The sequence below is a fragment of the Dama dama genome, chromosome 15 (genome assembly GCF_033118175.1).
Source record: "Dama dama isolate Ldn47 chromosome 15, ASM3311817v1, whole genome shotgun sequence".
Taxonomy (NCBI): domain Eukaryota; kingdom Metazoa; phylum Chordata; class Mammalia; order Artiodactyla; family Cervidae; genus Dama; species Dama dama.
Window position 1 is genome coordinate 96,418,894 of NC_083695.1, and position 20,069 is coordinate 96,438,962.

Sequence of the window (20,069 nt, forward strand, 5' to 3'; positions counted from 1 at the left end):
CTGAACCTGCTCCCTCCCCCAAGCCCCGTTCCCGGCTGTGCGTTCGTCCCTGGGCTGCCCAGGGAGAGCCTCCGTGGACCCCGTGTAGCTTCTGGCATGGGGGGCGCGTGGTCTGCAGTCTGCGGAGAGGGGCGTGGTGGCCGCTTTCCCGGCTCGTGGGGCCCTTCCTGCAGGCGTCTGTCACTTTCCTCCCCAGACGCTTCATGATGAGGACCCGTCATTTCAGCACCTTCGTTCTCACGCAAGACGTGCCTTTGTCTCCTCCCGTCCACTCCCACGTGAGCTCATCCCGGCGCCTCATCGTGGCTTTTGAAGCGCCCTCTCCTGTCCTCCATGTGGAGGGGCCTCCCCACCGGGCCCTGTGGCGGGTGGGCTGGGCCTGCAGGCCACCAGGGGCTCCCCAACGTGTCGGGGGGCGCGGGTGGGCTATTTTTGGATCCTTCATTTTTTCGAGATTTGTGGGATCAGAGTCAAGTGTTTGAGGAGTTTGATGTGACATGAAGAGTGAATTCCGTGCCTTAAAAGGCCACTTTAGTTCAGACCATGACAGAATGAGTGGTCTCGTGAGGAAGACGCGTGCGGGTGTGAAGGCGGCAGCAAGGCCCTGCCCAGAGGGACCCGCCCGGCCTGAGGCGGCTGCTCGGGGCATCAGGTCCTGGCCTCCCTGAGTTACCGGCGGGGTGTCCCTGGAAAGCCGCTCTGCTCGGCCCTCTCTGGGGACTTGGGCATGGTCCCTGCCACACTCTGGGGACCCGCAGCCTCTGCACACGGCGTGGCGGTGTAACCTGCAGGAGCCCACACGAATCCCCTGCCCGTCTCCGGGATGCCTTCTGCCCTTCCCACCCCCGGACTGGAGCTGGGCCTGAGCTGCTGGACAAGGGGGACTGGGCCTGGAGAACGCAGCCCTGAGCAGGGTTGTGAGCCACCAGCTTCCTCGGGATGACCTGCGCCTGTCCACGCCCCTCCCGGCCTGTGCTGCTCCCGGCATCCCAGGAGGAGCCGCCCGGGTGGAGCCCTGCGCCCCTCGCGAAGGTCTGGCTTTGTGTGTTGTCCCGGGTCCCAGACGCGGCGGGGACAGCTGCACACATCACGCCGCCTGTGGTGGCTTTCACGCGACTGCACTGTGGTGTCTCTTGTTCCTGGGCCTGAGGCCAGGCCGTCTGGTGCCCTGACCCAGGCTGCCCGGAGCCGCTTCTGACCGGGGTCCCTGGTGCCCTTTGCGGTCCCGGGCCCGGGCCCGGAAACCAGCCTGCAGTCTGCCCTGGTTGTGGAGGTGATCTGCTGCCCGAGTGCCCGGGCCCCTGCCCGGCTGTGCGGTGTTGGGTGAGGCGCCCACTGGGAGGCCTGCCGCCTGGTTCCCCGAGCCCTGAGGCTGGAGTCCAGGAACGGGGGATCTGGGCCAGTGTTGGGGGGCAGTGAGAGCGCGCTGGTGAGCATCCTGTACCCTGCTCAGGCGGAGTGCAGGGGCGAGCCGGGTGTCACTGCGTGCCCTTCCCTGAGGGCACGGCCGGGTCCAGGCACCCTCCCTGAAGCTGGACGTGCCGCCCGCCATCTTGGGTCAGGGGCAGCTGCCGCTGAGCGGGGCTCCCTCCTGCCCGCCTGGCGCTCTGCGCTCCGCTCCAGGGCCTGGCCCACGTCCCTCCCCCCCAGCCCCCTCTCTGGTCAGCTGGCTGAGCCCCGGGTGCAGCCCCTTCCCATCGGGCACCTCTCTGCCCTTGTGCCCAGAGGAGCCGTGTCTCAGCCTGTGGACCGCGGCCCGTCCGCCCACGGCTCGCTGACCTCTGGGCAGGATGCGGTGGCCGAGGCTGGGTGCAGGCGGCGTGGGAAGCGACACTGTGGCCCTGCGCGTGGGTCTCCCGCCTCTGGGATGGTGGGCGGGGGAGGCCAGGGTGGGCTCTGCAGGGCCGGCCGTGTCACCACGCCAAGGGAGGCGCAGAGCGGAGGACGGGTGGGGCGCGGGTGTGGACGGCCGGGGCCCCGCTGCAGCTCCAGCGCCGCCCTCGCTGTCCGTCTCCTGAGGGCCTCACCCTGGCCGCCGCCCCTGCCGTGAACGTCCTGACACCGCTGCCCGCGCCCCCAGCTGTGGGCGCCCTGGGGTGTGGGGCCGCGGCCTCCGGGTCCCCTCGTGAGCCGTGTGGGTCCACACCTGCCCGGGTGACCCGAGGATCGCTCCCGATTCCCAGCCTGTTACAGGGCCCAGGGGAGACGCGGGTCCAGGCCATCGCCTGTGTCAGGACCCCATGCAGGGAGGGCTGCAGGGCAGCCAGGCCGCTGGATGGCTCTCCCTCTCAGGACGGCTCCCTTCAGGACAGCTCTCTCCCTCAGGACGGCTCCCTCCCCCTCAGGACGGCTCCCTCCCCCTCAGGACGGGTCTCTCCCCCTCAGGACAGCTCTCTCCCTCAGGACAGCTCCCCCTTAGGACGGCTCTCTCAGGATGGCTCTCCCCCTCAGGATGGCTCTCTCCCCCTCAGGACTGTTTTCTCCCTCAGGACGGCTCTCTCCCCTTCAGGACAGCTCTCTCCCTCAGGACGGCTCCCCCTCAGGACGGCTCCCCCTTAGGACGGCTCTCTCAGGATGGCTCTCTCAGGACGGCTTTCCCCCTCAGGACGGCTCTCTCCCCCTCAGGACTGTTCTCTCCCTCAGGATGGCTCTCTCCCCTTCAGGACGGCTCCCCCTCAGGACAGCTCTCCCCCTCAGGACGGCTCTCTCAGGACGGCTCTCTCAGGACGGCTTTCCCCCTCAGGACGGCTCCCCCTGAGGTTGGCTCCCCCTCAGGATGGCTCTCTCAGGACAGCTCTCCCCCTCAGGACGGCTCTCTCAGGACGGCTCTCTCAGGACGGCTTTCCCCCTCAGGACGGCTCCCCCTGAGGTTGGCTCCCCCTCAGGATGGCCCTCTCATGCTCCCCGCAGAGCTGCCAGGCTGCATGGCCGCAGCTCCAAGGAGGACTCCGTGGTCGAGTTCGAGTGACAGGAGGGAGGCCCGGCTCGGTGCCGCCTTGGGGCCTCTCTGGCTGGAGCCCGGGGGGACCCTGGTGACCAGGGAGACGCTGCGGGCCTGGCCCCGGGGGCTGGGGGGCGAGCCGCGCCTGGAGTAGTGGGCCTGCCGGCTCTGCCGCCTGCCCCTGCCTGGCTGCACCCAGTCCCGCTGACCGCTGACTGCCGCAGCCGCGCCCACCTCGCCAGGGGCTGGGCTGGGTTCGAGGGCGAGTCGAGCAGCCGGGCGTGAGACAGCGCCCGCCCTCATGGCCAGCTCTGCTCCTCCTGTGCGTGCCTGTCGCTCAGTCATGTCTGACTGTCTGTGACCCCGTGGACTGTAGCCTGCCAGGCTTCTGCGTCCATGGATTCTCCAGGCAAGAACACTGGGCGGGGGGTCGCCATTCGATTCTCCAGGGCATCTGCCCAACCCAGGGATTGAACCCAGGTCTCCCGTGTTGCAGGCGGATTCTTCACTGTCTGAGCCACCGGGGAAGCCCTGCTCCCTCCTAGATGGTGGGGCACATGCACACATGTGTGCACAGCGCCGACACACACATATGACACGCGTGCACTCGCATCCCCGCGGGGCCACGGCAGCGTCAGGACGGCTGTCCTCCTGGCCCTGCCCGCTGCTCTGTGGCCGACGTGGGAGCTCCCATCGGGATGGGGGAGACACCAGCATTCCTGAGAGACGGGGAGCTCCCTGGGGACCACGCCCCGGGGTCGGGGGCCACCCTGATGCCTGCCTCTCTTCTGCAGGTCGTCCACGCTCACAGGCCACACTTCCTGGCCCTGCACTGCCAGGAGTTTGGAGGGAAGAACTATGAAGCGTCCATGTCGCATGTGGACAAGTTCGTCAAGTAAGTCTGGGGGCAGCTGCCTGGCCTCTCTCTCCTCCTGGGGCGGGGTGGGTGTGGCTGGGGGTGAGGGGCAAGCCCCACTGAGGGCCAGGCCCGGGTTGGGGTGCCTTGTCCAAGAGGGGGCGTGGCCCGGGCGTGGGGGGCGGGGTAGCGACGGGGTGGTGGCACCCCTCAGGGTTCCGGGCAGCGGCACCTCTGGGCTCAGAAATGTCAGCCCCGGGTCCAGGCTGAGATTCCGTCCTGTGGCCTGACGGCTGTGTGGCCTGCTGCTGCTGAGGACAGGTGGACGGATGGGCCGGGTGTCCAATCAGAAGCTCACAGCTCGCTGGTCGCAGTGGGGCAGGCACAGAGCGCCGCTGTCCGTGGGAGGCGTGCCCTGTGGCTCTGTGGGGGTCAGGCCTACCCAGAGCCGCGCGGTGCCCGGGAACAGGGACGCGGACCTGGGAGCTGGACGCGGGGGTGGGCAGGAGCGGGCCGGACGGCAGGCGCCCTCTCTGCTGTGTGTGACCCGGACTCCAGGCGCCGTGGCGGCTCCCACTGGTGGAGGGGGAGGTGACGCCTCCGAGGCAGCTGTGGGGGGTGTCCAGCCTGGGGTCCAGCCTGGCCCCAGCCCGAGGCCGAGCCCAGCAGCCATCACCGGCCTCAGTCCCCTGTGGGTGGACACAAGTCATCCATGTTTTCAGCTGTCACATTGTGGCTCATTTGTTAAAAGACAGATGTTTAAAAACTTCCAAATTTTCCCCAGATAACCTATAACTTAAAGCAATTTCAATCAAAATGTTTTCTTAGCACTGAAACTAATACTAGAGTCAGCGTAGAGGAGCAGAGGGCCAGGGCTCGCCCCAGGAATCCGGCAGCAGAGTGAGGCGGGCGTCCTCACTGCCCGGCCCCGAGCCCCCCGTGTGTGGGGGCGGGGTGACACCTGGTGGGCTGTGCAGGGCCCCCCACGTCACCCCCGGGTGTGGCCAGTGGCAGCTGGGTCGGGAGGGCACTGGGGGGCCCTGGGTTAGGAAGCCATGAGCTGGTCCCCCCGCCTGTGCTGGTGCCCGGCCCCCCACCCCACCCTGTCCTGTCCCCCTTCCCTTGCCCCCCTTCCCGGGCTGAGTTCCAGTTGTGCCAGAGCCGGGGCAGGAGGCCTCAGGGTGGTCCGTCCGATGGCCCGAGGGTGAAGTGCAGGAGAGCATCCGGGCAGAGGCTCCTTCAGAAGGTGTGCAGGTCCAGCAGAGGGAAGACGGACACGTTGGACCGTGGTGACGAAGTCTTCATCCAAAGACATGATAAACAAAGTCACAGTTTAGCCACACTTGGGAAAAGATATCTGCAATGTACTTGACTGACAAAAATTGTCAGTATTTAAATATCTGAAGAACTCTAGTTAGTCAACAAGAAGAGAACACTGTTGGTGACGCCGGGCATTTCAGAGATGAGCAGACGTGGCTGCAGGGTCTCACCTCCATGCCCACGCCGTCGCATGCTCCTGTCCCCTGCCGTCGTCCTGCTGTTGTTCCTGCCCGAGTTGTGCGTAACACGGGTGTTGCCGTTTTTGCTCTGAACCAGTTGGCTACCTTTCTCAGAGGTTAAAAAGTGCAGGAACGCGTCCCCTGTGTGGCCACCTGCCGCCCCCGGGGCACGGCCTTGTCAGCTTTCTCTCCACACCATCTTCCTCCGACCTGAGAACGTTAACGTTTATCTCAACACAAGTTGCTGCTGATCAATTATCTCAGCTTTTGTTTGTCTGAAGAAAGTCTTTGTCTTCGTCTTTGAAAGCTGTTTCTGTTGTAAACAGAATTCTAGCTTGTCCATTTTCCCCTTCAGTACTTTAAGGATATTGTTCCATTGTCCTCTGTGCGGCCTTGTTCCTGAGCAGAATTGGCTGTTGTTCTGGTCTTCATCTTCTGTATATACTGTGTCTTTTTCCCCCGACTCGAAGTTTGTCTTTCTAGCTCGTGTGTAGCAACTTGATTGTTTTTCTTTAGTTTGATTTTCTTTGTGTTTCTTTTGCTTGGAGTTCTTTGAGCTTTTCCAACCTGTAGGTTCATAATTTTACTGAAATTTCAGGAAAGCGTTTGGGTTGTTGCTTCCTTTCTCTTTGTTCTCAGACTCCCACTTCTGATGCTAGACTGTCACACAGTCTAGCTCTTTCAGATTTTTTCAGTTCATACTTTTTTTCTTTGCTTCAGTTTGAATAGTCCTGTCTTTTAGTCACTAATCTATCCTTTTTTTTTTACATTTTAATCTGCTCTGAGGTCCATCCAGTGAATTTACTTCTGGTACTGTAATTTTAGCTCTAGAAGTACCATTTGTGTGCATATTTTCCTTACTACTCTGTCCACGTTTCCCTTTACATCTTTGGTTATATTTATAGTAGCTCTTTCAAGTCTCTTTTCGGTGAATTGCATCACTTTTGTCCTTTCAGGGTCTGTTTCTGTTGACTTTCTTGTGGGGCACGGGTCCTGTTTGCCGCTTCTCGGCATGCTGACTTGCTGGGTGTCGTGCCCACACCCTGCCTCTGCCCGCGGGCACGCTGGGGCTTGTCCGGCAGGCAGCCGGGGCTCGGGCACTAGTTTGACCTGCTCAAGGCTCATCCTCCCAGCCCTCCTCCCCGCTCCTTCCTGCCTGCTGGCCTTCACCTCTCAGAGCTGGAGCCCTCTTCTCCCCGCCCCGGGTGGAAGGCCAGTGGGGCACTCGTGTCCCCTCCCCTTGCCGGGCGGTGTTGGGGCACATCCTTCGGGGGGGTCAGGCACCCCCATCCGTCCAGAGCCATCGCAGACCCCGGGGGTGCGTGGCGGCTGCTCTCCAGCCACGTCTTAGAGATGGGCCTTCCCCACTTCCTTCCCCGCTCCCCCGCTCCCCATGGTTTCCAGGTGGCCGTTCCTGCCCCCGTAAGCGCTCCTATGGGAACAGGAGCTGCCTGCGTGACGTGTGTAAAGACGTCCCTCTTCCTTCCAGGGAGCTGCTCTCCAGTGACGCGATGAAGGAGTACAATCGGGCGCGGGTCTACCTGGACGAGAACTACAAGTCCCAGGAGCACTTCACGGTGAGCGTGCTCCTCCTCAGCGCGGGGGCCCGTGTGCCCTGCCGTCCCCTACACGGTGGGCTGCCCTGCCCCGGGCCTGGGCCGTGCGTGAGTTCCATGTGACGGTGGGGGGACCACGGACAGCAGCCCCCGCTGGCGTGACGGCCAGGGGTGTGCTGGGTGTGGGGAGGGGTGGGCATCTCGGGACGCAGAGCTGGGCAGCTCTGGGTGGCTGTCACCGCCTCGAGGGTCCCTGTCTTGTGAAGAGTGGCGTCAATCAGCTCGTCGGTGGACGGGGCCTTGGTTCTCGGCCGCAGAGGCCGTGGCCGCAGGAAGGCCGGGAGTGCCCGCCGCCCGTCCACCTGTCTGTCTCACAGCCTTTGGAAGTCTCCGTCGTTCCTGGAAACGCCAGTTCCCGAGCTCTCTGCTCTGCTCAGAGGCACCTGTCATGCCGTGCTGATGCAATAGCTGCACTCCTCCTCCAGCCTGGTGCTTGGCGGGGTGAGGGATGGTTCACGGTGCAGGCGCCTGGGGGCCTCATCCCTGGAGGTTTATCTCAAAGAGGGCTTTCTCCATTTGCAATGGAAGACAGGAACCTGCAGCAGAGCATCCCCGTCACTCAGCGGCTTCTCTGGAGGAAGGACCGTTGTGCAGACAGTCATGTGTAAGGAAGGTTATCAAAAATTATTTGCCAGTGAAAACTGGAAGTCATTTTAAGTATGCAGAATTAGACATTTTCACACTGTGGGCAAGCCACCTGGGAATAATCTGCAGCCGCTGCAGATGACGCACACAGAAGACCCTGCCATCTGGTTGGGCGTTGAGGCCACGCCCCTCCTGTTCTTTCTGGACCAGGGACCATTGGAGTCTCGGCCTCTCACACCCGTGGCGTCTCTATCAGAGCCGCCAGCCCTTCCCTCTCTTGTTGAGTACGCTGATGGCCACAGGGCCATCCTGCTTCGTTTCAGCCCGGGAAGGCACTCGGGGTGGCGCCTTCTTGGGCAAGCCTGACCCCACACTGGATGCCAGCCCGGACATGGGGACAGCCCGGGTCTGAGGTCCCCGAGGCTCTGTCTCCCGGGGTCCATGGGACCCGACAGGGTCTGGAGATGAGGCTGGAGACCGGACCTGCCCGAGGTGCGTGGGGGCCCCACTCCCTGCCTCCCTCACCCTGTGGGTCGTGGCCTGCTCCTGCCCGGTGCCGCTGCCTGCAGACGCCGTCCTGCGTGGCTGCGTCTCCCGGGCAGGAATGCCCACAGAGCTCCACACCCCGGGTCCGGACCTCGCTCCAGACGCTCTGCATCAGGGGAGGCGTGCATTTGTCAGCATCTCCCCTGGTATAGGAACGACCTGAGATGAAGGCCTGCCTGGCCCTGGCCCTGCGTGCCTGTCCGCTGCCCCCTCAGGGTCGTGCGTGGAACCACCTTTGCTGGACCCTCTGGCCATCCTGGTGGAGGGACCTCTGCGCCCCTGCGGTTCTGGGCAGAACTGGGCAGCCATGTGGCCACCCCCTCGCCCCAGCCTGCTGGCCTCTGCCTGTCAGAGGGAGGGAAATTTAATTTTTACAAGATTAATGGCGTTGGAGTAATATTTTTAGCTGAGTGTGGTTCAAATAATAGGCCATTAATTGAAAAAGGAAATTGAAATGAATTTATCTTGTACATAAATGCTGTCACAGGTATTAATAGGGATCAGAAAATAGTAGCCTGTTCCCAGAAAGGGGGCGAACCTGCAGCTGCCCCTGGTGATGAACACGAGGTGGGGGCCCCAGAGCCCTCAGCAGCAGGAAGGGGGGTCTGCAGCTTGGGGGAGCTGGGCCCTGGGCGGGGAGCCTTTGGGGGGGCGGGGCTCGGTTGGGGGGTGCAGCCGCTCAGCAGGGGCCTGCAGGTCCTGGCCTTCACCAGGAGGTGGCGCCAGAGCAGCACCTCCCATCCCAGCCGGAGCTGCTGGAAGCTCAGATTTTAGACTTAAAATGATAACGCCAAATCCTGTCTGCTCCCGAAGACCATCCTGAGTGGCCGCTCACTGAAGCAAGTGGCTCGTGTGGTTCACTCGGGCCTAAGGAGACAGAGCATCCCCCACTGGCCGTCCTGGGCGGCTCTGCTGCCTCTGACCCTGCCCGCTGGCCAGTCCCCTGCCTGCCTGTTTTCTTCTGGGAGATCTATGCCTTCTGTGCCCCAGCCTCCCATCGCCCGTCCTGCTCCTGGGAACTCGCTGACTGCCCTCATGGGCTGACAGCCTGGCCTCGGGTTAGACGCAGCCACACATGAGCTGGGTGGGCTGGCTAGAGCTTGCAGGCTAGCCCAGCCCTCTGGCCCCTGGATCCTCGCCTCGGGCCACGGCCACTTTGATGCGCTCATTGTCGGCCTTCTGCCCTCTGCATCTGCCCCTTGGATCCAGAGTCTGGGAGCAGCGAATCCGTCCCTGAGCGGACCGGGCCTGGGCCTGCTTCAGCGCCTGCCAGCTGCTCGGCAGACTGTCTGAGCAGCTGGGCGGGGTCTGGGGCAGGGGGCCCGGATCCCAGTGGTCGGGCTTTGCGTGCCTTGAAGACCGTGGGTTGGGTGGGTTTCTCCAGTGCAGGGGCTCTGAGCCGGGGGCCTCCACTTTGGAGCTGGGGAGACGGAAGGCTCACGTGTAGTTGGGGAGGAGGGGGCCGGGTGAGCTGGAAGCCATGGGCAGTGAAGTAAGACCCCAGAAGGAAGGGGCTGCCCCTCAGGTGCCCGCCCTCCCCGGCCCTGAGGCCCCGCCCGCCCACTCCCTGCTCCCAGAGACCCTCCTGGGGCGGCTCCCGGGCCGTCCCCGGCACCACCTGCTGGGCACAAACCTGGTGGGGGCCATGAGGCGTGGGGTGAAGCCGGTGGCCACACACCTGGCCGGTCCTCACCTGCGCCTGCAGGGCATTGGCAAATGCAGGAGACGGGGCGGGCGGGGCTGACCCTCCTGGCCTGTGGAGATGCTGCGTTGTGGCTGCGCCCAGTGGAGGCACCAAGGAGAGGCTCCCAAGGGCTCTGCACCCTGCTTTGGCGAACCCGGTGTTGCCCTAACCCGCGGAGGTTCTGACTTCCCCTCAAAGCTCTGGAAGTGGGTTCCATCTGGACAGACAGGTCAGTGTGCTGGCATCTGCCTCCCGAGTCCCTGGGCCGCCTAGAAGATGGAGGCATTGCTGCCCGTGGCCCTGCCGGCCCCCGCTCCCCCCACCAGCCTCCACCGTCCCCACTGACCTGGATCCTGGAAAGAGGCTCCCTCCTGGGCTTCGTGGGTGGGTGAGAGTGCGGCCAGGCCAAGTCCCACTGACATGGACTCACGGGTCACGAGGGTCTCCTGGGACTGGGCCCTGTTGGCGGGGGCGGTGGGGCCGTGGACGTCGGGAGAAGGGCCGTCTCAGTCCCCCAGGAAGCCCCCTCCCTCCCTGCCGAAGCTGGGCAGCCCTGCAATCTCTGCAAGCCCGCCGCCCCCGGTCACCGGGCGAGGAGCCCCCACGGCCTGTTTCTCCCTCGTGGTCAGACCAGGAGGCCCGGGGCAGACCCTGGCGCCCGGGTTGGGGGTCTGTCCGCACCGAGGGGTCCCTTCCTGCCCTGGGGGGCCTGCTCTGCTCCCCCTGCTGGCTGGTGTCCACTCTGGTGGCTCCTGGGCCCAGGATGCCTGGGCAGCAGGTCACCAGCAAACCGGCTCCTTCCTCCCCCCTTGGCGCCATGTCTGGGGCTCCTTCTGCTCCTCACTGGGGGTGCACTGGCCCTGTGGTCTCCTTCAGCAGGAGCTGGGCCCGTCCTCCAGCTCGGGCACCTGGAGGGCACCGGCTCTTTCCCACTCCGCCCCCCCCGCCCCCTGGCCTGATGCCCGCTCCTTCCAAGGGGTCACTCTGCTCCGTGGCCTCCTCCTGTCTGCTCTCCTGGGTAAGACTTTGGGGGAAATTTACGGAGAGCTCATGGCGTTGGCTGCAGTTCTTCGGTCCGAGGAAGGGCAGGGAGGCACCGTCCTGGGATGCAGGACGACCTGCGGTAGCCCCTCCAGCCCCGCCTCCTGCCCCGCCCGCGGGTCCAGACAGGCCTGATGAAGTGAGGGAAGCAAGATTGGTTTTCCGAGGGCACGGGGCCCTCGGTGCTCAGCTAAATCACGGCTGCCGGCCTCGGGGGCGGGGGCGGCCGCTCCCCCTGCGGCCCGGCGGCCCCGCGGGACGCAGTGATGTGCGGCCCGGCAGCGGCAGGGCTGAGGGAAGGTGAAACTGTCATATCGATCTTTTTAGCACTAAAATATGAGCCACTTTACTCTGCTCCCCGCTGCTGTGATGTGAAAAATAATAACTTGGGTCCAAATTAAAAATATTGATCTCTGGAAGGTGCTGGAAGTAAATAAACACCTTCCGAAGTTTTCGGGTCAGCCGAGAGACGGCACTCGGCAGTAAATGTGTCCGCGTGTCAGAGTCCAGGGTTCTTGATCTGTTTTTTCTTTAAATTGATTTTTCATTATTTACTTCCTAAAAGTGTTGGAATCTGGTCCTCCGCTGTTAAATCCCAGTGTTTGGGCAAATCGTTTCTTTGGGGCTTATAAGGTGCGGCTAATCCACTCCTCATTGATTGATTGATTTTTGACTCAATAAGCATGCGGGCCTGGCCTTATTTAGGGCCTCCGTCATAATTTTTTATGCATTTAGGCTCGACTTTTTTATTTCCGTCTAGCGGACGAGCCGTGCTGGGCTAGCTGGCGGGGAGGACAGTTGCCAGTGGGTCGGTTTGCCTCCAGCTGGTGTCCCGCGGGGCTGTGCATGGCTTGTGGCAGGGCTGAGCCCTCCCTGGCCTCCAAGCGCCCCCTTGAGCACAGGGCGTGACCTGGGGGTCAGAGAACTGCCTGCGACTGTGCGTGCGAGTCTGCAATGCCATGGTCCCCGGGAGACGCCGGCCCTGGGCTGCTGCTGCGGAGGCCCCGAAGCTTGGGCGCATCTGGGTCACCATGCAGCCCGGACCCTGGGCCTGGCTGGAAGGTGGTGGCGGGGTGGGGGGGGGGGGGGTGCCCGGGACGGACAGAAGGTGCTGTGTGGCGCCTTCTGTGTGGCCGTTGTGGACTTACAACAGGGCACCTGGCCGGCGGCATGGCCGGCTGCCCCGAGAGCCAGTGGCTGCGTCCGTCTGGAGCCCGGGATGGGATGCCGCCAGGCAGGGGAGCTCCCTGGGCCGGGCCGGGGCAGGGGCAGGTAGAAGGGGGCGGCCCTGGGGGGCTGGCGCCGGCCCATCCCACGCTGCATGTTCTCGAGGCCGCCACGCAGTGCCCAGAGTGCCCCTCACACCTCCCTGTGCCGGGCGAAGCAGTGACCAGAGGTCCTCGGACTGTGCTGCAGTGTTGCTGATGCTGCAGATACATGGGAACCACGTGTGCGGGGCTGTGTCTGCCCCTCAGGTCCTCCAGGAAGGCGCCTCCTGGCTCCCTCACTGGCCCACGGGCGCCCTGAGTGGATGGAGGACATCTCTGCCTCACCTAGACTTGAACCCCGACCAACAAGCCACTTTAGAGCCTGGCTTGAGTGCCCAGGGTCCTGCCCCATCCAGGCCAGCCCAAATTGGGAGGATGGGCAGATGTTCGAAGAGTGGCCGGCGTGCTGGTAGGGGGGCAGGAGGGCCACTGGCTGGGGCGCCGGGGGGTCAGTGGCCCCTCGACAGAGGCCAGAGCCTGTGGGGGTCTTACGGGCTTGTTGAGAGGGAGGGGCTGCTTTTCTCCTCCGTGGTTTGGAGGCCGTGGAGTGAGGGGGATGCAGCAGTGGCCGCTGCACCCACGTGGGAGGGACAGGGCCCCGGTGCAACAGTGGCCTGCCGGGGTTTCGGTGGGAGGCAGGCGGAGCCTAGCCACCCCGGATTGAGGCCAGCTCCTGGGAGGCTGGGACGACCCGTCCTCCGCAGGGCACTTGTCTTCAGTGCCGCTACCCCTGAGTGTCCAGTCCTGGGTCGTATTTTCCAGCTGATGCCCTCTCCTGGATCACCAGTACCTGCCCCTCGCCTTGGGCACCACCTCCCCTGAGAAGCCAGGTTTCAGACGAGAGCGCATGTCTCAGAGGCCGGCGTGCTCGTAAGGTGTGCCCGGAAGGCTTGCTGGCTGAAGGAAGAAGCTCTAGGTTGCGGCCCTCCGTTTCCCACCAAAGAGCAGAGGACTTGCCCAGGCAGCTGCACAAGGGCCCACACTGGCTGCTGTAGCCCCGGAGCCCAGGCCACGAGTACCGCCTCCCGAGAGCAGGGTCGGCTGTTATCAGCGGGGCGTGGCCCAGCGTCCCAGGCACCACGGTGCCGTGAAGCCATCCGTGTGGCCACAGGACACGCGTGTTGTGCTCCGTGTGCCGGGCCTGCTGCAGGTGCCACAGACGCAGAGACACAGGCCACCACAGCACTCACACGCTCTGCCCTCTGGAGCATGCACACTCCAGTGAGCACACGTGCAAACACACGACACTCAGCCGCATGTGACGCAGACACGCTGCGTGCGGCCCCTGCACGTGACGCAGACACACTGCGTGCGGCCCCTACCTACACATGACCGGACACCCTCCCTCTGTGCCCTGGTGGGGCTTGCAGAGTCCAGGGTCAAGCCCATGCTGTGTGGTTACAAGATTGAAAGAGCTGGTGTGAACGTGTCTGCTGCCCTGTACCACCCGCAGGCCTCTTGGAGATGGGAGTGGAGACCAGACAGCTCTGAGGAGGCCATGTTTAGTGGGGCCAGGAGGGCATGCGGGGGTGGGCGGGGGAAGGGGGAAGGGCAGCGGCAGGTGGTCATGTTTGCGCGGGGCCACGGCAGACATGGAGATGGGCCCCGCGCTCTGCTGGGGGTGGCACGCTGCTGGCTGTGGGCGTGTGGTCCTAGATGACCTGCCCGCCTGCCAGCCCTGAGCCATGTCCTGCCCAGGGAGCCCACCCTGGTGACTGAGGGGCAAGGGTATGAAGACCCAGCACGGAGGCCTCACGGGGAGTGACTCTGAGGGAGGAGAGGAACGGGCCAGGGGCAGGGCCCTGGCAGCGCCCACTTCCCGAGGCCACACCAAGAGGCAGAAGACAGACCTCAAGCTCTGGCACGCTAGAATTCCCATCCAGAGTCCCACCCAGCAGCCTGTGAACTGCAGGTAGGAAAAAAGGAGAATTGTGTTTCAGATGTGTCAGGCGTTTATGGTATGTCCCTGGTGCCTGGGTCAGGAAGCTCTGGTACTCTGCGCAAAGTCCAGAAAGCATGGGACCCCGGGTTTTGAGCAGCCGGCTCCCTGGAGGTGGGGGCAGGGCCCGGACATGCTTAGTGGGTGCCTCCAGCTGGACCGGGTGTCTGCCAGGCCCTTTGCAGAGGCTGTACCCGGCTCCCTGGGTGTGAAGAGCGGGTGTCCTTGCCTTCAGCTCTGCAAACACTGATGTGTGCGCCCCTGTGCCAGACCTGCCTCTCCGCTCTCAAAGGAGCCCCCAGGCCCGTGGTGAAGGCACTCCCGGGGGAGAGCCGCGTGCCCTGTGGGAGCAGGCAGCTGGCTGAGTTTCTGAGCGTCTCCTGGAAGGTGAGACTGGTGAGCAGAAACACTGAGATGAGGTTTAGACAGTGTGTGAACGAAGCGGGACAAATGCGCCTTAAAGATCTCAATTAACAAAAAAAGAAGCAGTAATGAACTCCAGGGAAAACAAAGAGCTGTTCAAGAGAGGAAAAGCAGTTGTAATGCAGTAAGTGGTTCTATTGTGAAGAGCATTCTAAAGTTATAATGATGTAAAGCTGATTATTAGTTTAAATAAAAATGTGTTTTTATCCCGGGGATGGGGCTCGGGGATAGTGTGTGTGTGTGTGTGTGTGTGTGTGTGTGTGTGTGTGTGTCTGTGAGTCCGTGTGTCAGGCATGTGAGTGAAGGAAGGTGGTATAAAGGGATTAAATCCTTGTTTTCCACAGCAGAGAAATCAATAGTTAATATTGAAGACTAGGAAATCAAGAAGTAGCATTGTAAGCTTTAGCAGCATGGAGGTAAATACCAAAAGAAAACAATTAAAAGAAAGTAATGGCCTCTGGGGAGTAGAACATTGAAATTATCAGGGCACTGCTATTTTTCCATAATAAGCCGTGCAGAACTGTAACTTTTCAGACAAACTTAAAAAAAAAATAGCAGGAAGAGATTCCCTCCCTTGATGGTGACCTCAGAGAAGACATGCGGTGGAGAGGTGGTGTTTGGGCAGTGGTGGCAGGGAGCTGGCGCGCGGGTCTGGGGCGTGTGGGCAGCTGTGAGAAGTGGTGGCATGTGGGGCTGTGTGTTGGCTCGTGAAGGCCGCGGTGGGCAGTGGAGGTGGCACGTGGGTCTCTGTGCCCCGGTGCAGGGAGAAGGCGGCGGCAGCAGCAGGGAGGTCGTCCCGTGTCCCGGCTCTCTGAGCATAGGCTGGTAAGAGACTGCAGCGAGGGAGGAGTCTGGGGTCCAGGAGAGTCCTCAGCATCAGGAGAGGGATTTGCATGTGAATGTGAACAGTTCTGGGGAAAGACGTGAGGCCACCAGAGGGGCAGAGAAGGGACAGATGGGTTGTGTGGAATGTGAAAGCGTATCAGCCAAGTTCTGGTTGAAGTCGGTGCACAGACTGGCCCACTTTCATTCACTCTCCGCCTCTGTGCCGTCTTTGCTCTGAGCCCGTGCGGTCCAGGGCACGTCCCCTGGTGAACGCTGAGGAGAAATGGGCTGAACCCAGGAGGTGAAGACAGTGCAGGCTGCGTCTCCCGGGATGAGGAAGGCAGGATGTGACCAGTCCTGGAGCACAGCTCACCCCCCCCACGCGCCCCGCCACACGCACTTCACTCCAGCCAGGTCACGCTGCTCCTACATGTGTGTGTATCAGCCCCTCTGTGCTGCAGTTTTGAAAACACAGTCCAGAGCCAAGGGCGAATTGTTTGAGGCTTGAGATCAACTTTACTAAAAATGACTGCATTGAATGTAACGGGAACAATGTCTTTTTCAGGGAAAAATGATACAAAATGAAGTGCTTTCATGAACAGTCACTTTGGATTTGCTAAGAAAGTAAAATCAAAGCAGGTCACTACTTCTGATTTGCTAATGTAAAGTATTTAAAATCTAGTCATGTAGTTAGAGCTTGTAAGCTGTCAATTTGTAAATGATTTAGGTGGAAAATGAAATATAAATGACATTGCTATTTATAATAGCATCAAAAGATGAAACATTTAACTTAGGCCAAAGAGAGGGTCACTACAACATACTGCTCAGAGAAGTTTAAGAAGATGTGGAAAAGTAGACCATGTTCATGGATGGAAGGCTCAGTGCCGTTAAGATTTCATTTCTCCCTAGATCTATGTAAAGATTCAGTGCAGCACCAGTTAAAACCAGGGCAGCCGCTTTTTCTTATAGAAATTGACAAACTGGTCCCAAAATTTACATGGAAATGTTCAGAACCTAGAATAGCCAAAACGACTTTGGAAATGAACGGAGATTGAGAAGTGACACTGCCTGATTGAGATTTATTGTAAATCTACAGAACTCAGGACGTGCAGTCTTGCTTTGAAACCAGAGAAATAGATCATGAACCAGAGTGAGAATCTAGAAACAGACCCACCATTGATTTTTGATGAAGGTATTGGGATACCTCAGCGCGGAAGACAATCTTTCCCTAAATGGTGCTGTAAGGGACGGCTATGTACAAGGGAGCCTCGACCCTCGCTTCAAAACTTGTGAGAATTTAACTCCAAAACTGTAAAACGTCTGTAGGGACACGTAGGAGGATTTCTTAGTGACTTTGGCTTTGGCAAGTGAAAGTCGCTCAGTCGTGTCCAACTCTTTGCTACCCCATGGACTATACAGTCCATGGAATTCTCCAGGCCTTTGGCTTTGGCAGAGATTCCTTAAATATGACACAAAAAGCAAAAAGTATTACTAAGCTATTGCACTTCATCAAAATGAAAATCACTTGTTCTTCAAAAGATACAGAAATATAGTTTACAGCCAAGAGAAAATATTTGCAGAGATCTGTGGTTAAGGAATTTATCTCGAGTGCTACATGTAAATAACTATTACAAATGGGTACTAACCAGACAACTGAATTTCTGAAAGGTCTGAACAGACTCTTCAGCAGAGGAAGTGCAGGAATGGCACGTGAGCACATGCTCAGCGGCCTCCTTAGTGGGGCGGAAGCAGATGAAGAGCGCGCTGTTCGCTAAGGACGACGAGTGTCCAGTCTCGGCTCCAGTGGAAAGACCGGCCATGTCCAGTGCTGGCGGGCGCGAGGAGGAGCCGGACCTGTCAGATGTCGCTGGGGAGGACGCGTGGAGCGGACGCGTGGGGAGGTGCCTGAGCAGTTAGGAACGAGCGGCCGTGAGACCTCACCGTCCCACCGCCAGAGGGATGAAGGCGCACGTCCCCACGGGGCTGGACGCAGATGTTTGTGGCAGCTTCACCCCCAGGCTGCGGACCACGCCAGCATCTGCCAGCAAGCCTGGACCCGCTCCAGGACCAGCTGAGTGCCGCCAGCAGAGGCAGAGGAAGACCTGCCGAGCCGCGAGCGCACGGCGGGCACCAGCATGAGGCTGCCCTCAGAGCACGCCGTCTGCGGTCCCGTCACCTCACCCTGCACACGCGGCGTCCACGGTTTGGTGAATGTCAGCTGTCCGTCCAGAGCGCTGTGAACAGTCACGTGGCTAATCGCCGAGACGCCGTCAAACTTCAGATTACTTAACTGAACAAGAATATTGCCATTACCTGATGACTTCACGTCAAAGCCACGCAATCTGCCGTGTGTGTCTCATGGTCCAGGAAAGCTAACCCTCCGCAGGATGTCATGGCAGAGCATGAGTAACTCTGTGCAGATCTCGTGAGAATGAAATTCATTCTTTAGGTTTAGTGAGGCTTTCTGGATCGTGGGTGTCGGATCTTGCATTGCTCCAACTCAGTAAACTAGTTAGTGTTCACTTTGCAGCACATTTTCTCCCACCGTCTCCTGGCGGGCAGACGCGGTCTTCCCGCGTGGAGTCAGCCCATTTGGTCATCATTTGCACTGGAACCGTGGTCTGCAGTGGGGTACCTGGCAGCCATGTGGTGCCAGGAGGAGTCCCCATGGCAACAGGCAGCTGCCGCCATCCCCACGGGTGGATCCTGCCCCGCCCCCGCCATGTGTCCACCCCCTATCCCCACCCCCATCCCACCCCCGCCGTGTGTCCACCCCCATCCCCACCCCCATCCCACCCCCGCCGTGTGTCCACCCCCATCCCCACCCCCAGCCCCGCCCCCGCCGTGTATCCCCAGGCAGCGCCCCCTCCGGTGGCGCTTGTGGTATTCAGGGGGCTCGGTGCGGGGCCCCCTGCCTCACCCGGATCCCTGATGGTGGCGTGACCTGTCTCTGCCGCCACCCCGCAGGCCCCTCCTGCGCCCCCCCCCCCCCCCCCCCCGGCCAGCTCTGCGGGTGGGAGCCGGGCGTGGCCGGGCTGTCGGGCAGTGCGGGCCGAGCTGCGATCGGTCAGACGCAGACAGGTGTGATGGAGCGTGTGTCACCCGCGCCTGGAAACAAATGCAGCCTGGGAACGTCCCGGTGAACAACTGAAAAATTGTAAAGCTCTTAAGGACTTTGGTGCTTGTTAGCATTTTCTGACAGGAAATCAGTGAAGCGCTGGATGCAGAGTGGCCGAGTCGACTCGTGTTTACCTCGCTGTTCTCTCAATCGGCCTGAGTGGCATGTTCCCCTCACCCCTGCCCCCCCCCCAGCCCTGAGCTCGCCAGCTCCCCCAACCCAAGTGGACACCTCCTCCACCCACCGCTGGCCGCTGGCCGGGAGACGCCGGGAGCTGTGGGGACCTCAGGCTTCAGAGCCCGCTCCCATAGGAAGGCAGGCTCGGGGTGCTGTGAAGTCCGCTGAGGAGGGCCTTTCCCGGGCGATGGACACCGGCTAGCCGTCTGTATGGACGATGTTGTGTCTCTGCGGTGGGCTGGGGTCCTGGCAGAGATCGGGGCGGCATGGGGTGGCCGGGCTCTGCCTTGAAGACTGTCCGTGGCCCGCCCACAGGGCCCTAGGTGTGTGGTCTCAGGGAGGCCGTCCTGTGCCCACTGCGCGGGCAGGGCTGCGTCCCCGGTCCGAGTGCCGGCCCAGTGCTGGACGGTGAGTGGGCCTGGTGCTGGGCCCTGGCGGCCGGCCTCCGGCTGTCCCCTGCACTCCCTCTGCACCACGTGTGTGAGCAGCACCGCCTGGTGCCCCCTCTCCTGGCCGGGCGGGTCCTGCCCCCTGGCCTCACCCTGTGGGGCCCGTGGGTTTTAACTCGGCGGGCGGGGGCTGTGGCCTTCACGCTCTGCTCTGCGCCACGCGACATCCTTTCTGGATTTGTGCCTGTGGGACTCACCCGTCCACATTGTGCCACGCTCTGTGTGTCCCAGCGCCGTCGGCCAGAGGGGAGGGAAGGGTGTGAGCTCGCCCGGTTAGGGGTCCCGGCGGGCCCTCCTTGGCAGCGGGCGTGAGGCTCCGACGACCCGCACACTGTGGTCGGAGCCCGCGGTCCTGGCCCCGCGGTGGCCGGGCCTCTCCTGCTCCCCTGGGCCGCCTTCTGCAGAGAACCTCGGAAGACCGGCTGCACAGCCTACCTGTCTTTCAGGCAGAAATGGCTCCGCTTCACTCTTCATCTTGATATCAATGCTTGGCTGTCAGTTTTTACTGCTGCTCTGATGGGCGGGGCCCAGGGCCGGCCGGCGTCCCCTTGGAGAGGCCCCCGGGCTGGGCCGTTGCCCCCCGTGTGCGCCCCGCTTAAGTGGCTCAAGTGGAAAAGTGCCTGCACAGGAGGCTCGGTCAGACGGGCGGGCCCTGCACCCCGTGCTCTGGTCACGGCCGGTAAAGGTGGTCTGCTGTTTGTCTAATTTTCTATTAACCCTCTCACTCCCACCCACCACTCAGGAGAACAATGGCTGGACACAGCTGTCCGAGCTGGGCCCACACCTGCCAGGATTGGGCGAGGCCGAGGCTTCTGTGCCGCCCCGGGACCTGGGAACACGTGACCTGATTGTGCCGTCTAAGCGGGGCGGCCCGAGCATGCGGCACACGCCGCGCTGTGACCCGGCCCCTCGGGGCTGCGGCCCCGCCGGGCTCAGAGCCCCGCTATTCAATAAACGCAGGCCCTTCTTCCAACCATCAAAATTACCTAAAGGGTTTCCCGAAGAGAGAGAACAAATCCAATCAAATCATAGCTGTTGTACCTCGTTCCGGAGTTAAGTGTATTTTCTAAACTGTGGGCCTGGTACAGAATCTCCTCCCAGT

The 20,069-nt window shown here is 61.7% G+C and overlaps 1 protein-coding gene across 2 annotated transcripts in view; it reads left to right on the forward strand.

Annotated features, from left to right (window-relative positions):
* INPP5A (inositol polyphosphate-5-phosphatase A) overlaps positions 1 to 20,069 on the forward strand; it is a 152,652-nt gene that overhangs the window by 68,912 nt on the left and 63,671 nt on the right. For both annotated transcript variants that reach the window (XM_061162949.1, XM_061162948.1), the window contains exons 3-4: positions 3,736 to 3,836; positions 6,786 to 6,873. In XM_061162949.1, coding sequence (XP_061018932.1) covers positions 3,736 to 3,836; positions 6,786 to 6,873 — 189 coding nt within the window. The remainder of the gene's footprint in view (positions 1 to 3,735; positions 3,837 to 6,785; positions 6,874 to 20,069) is intronic.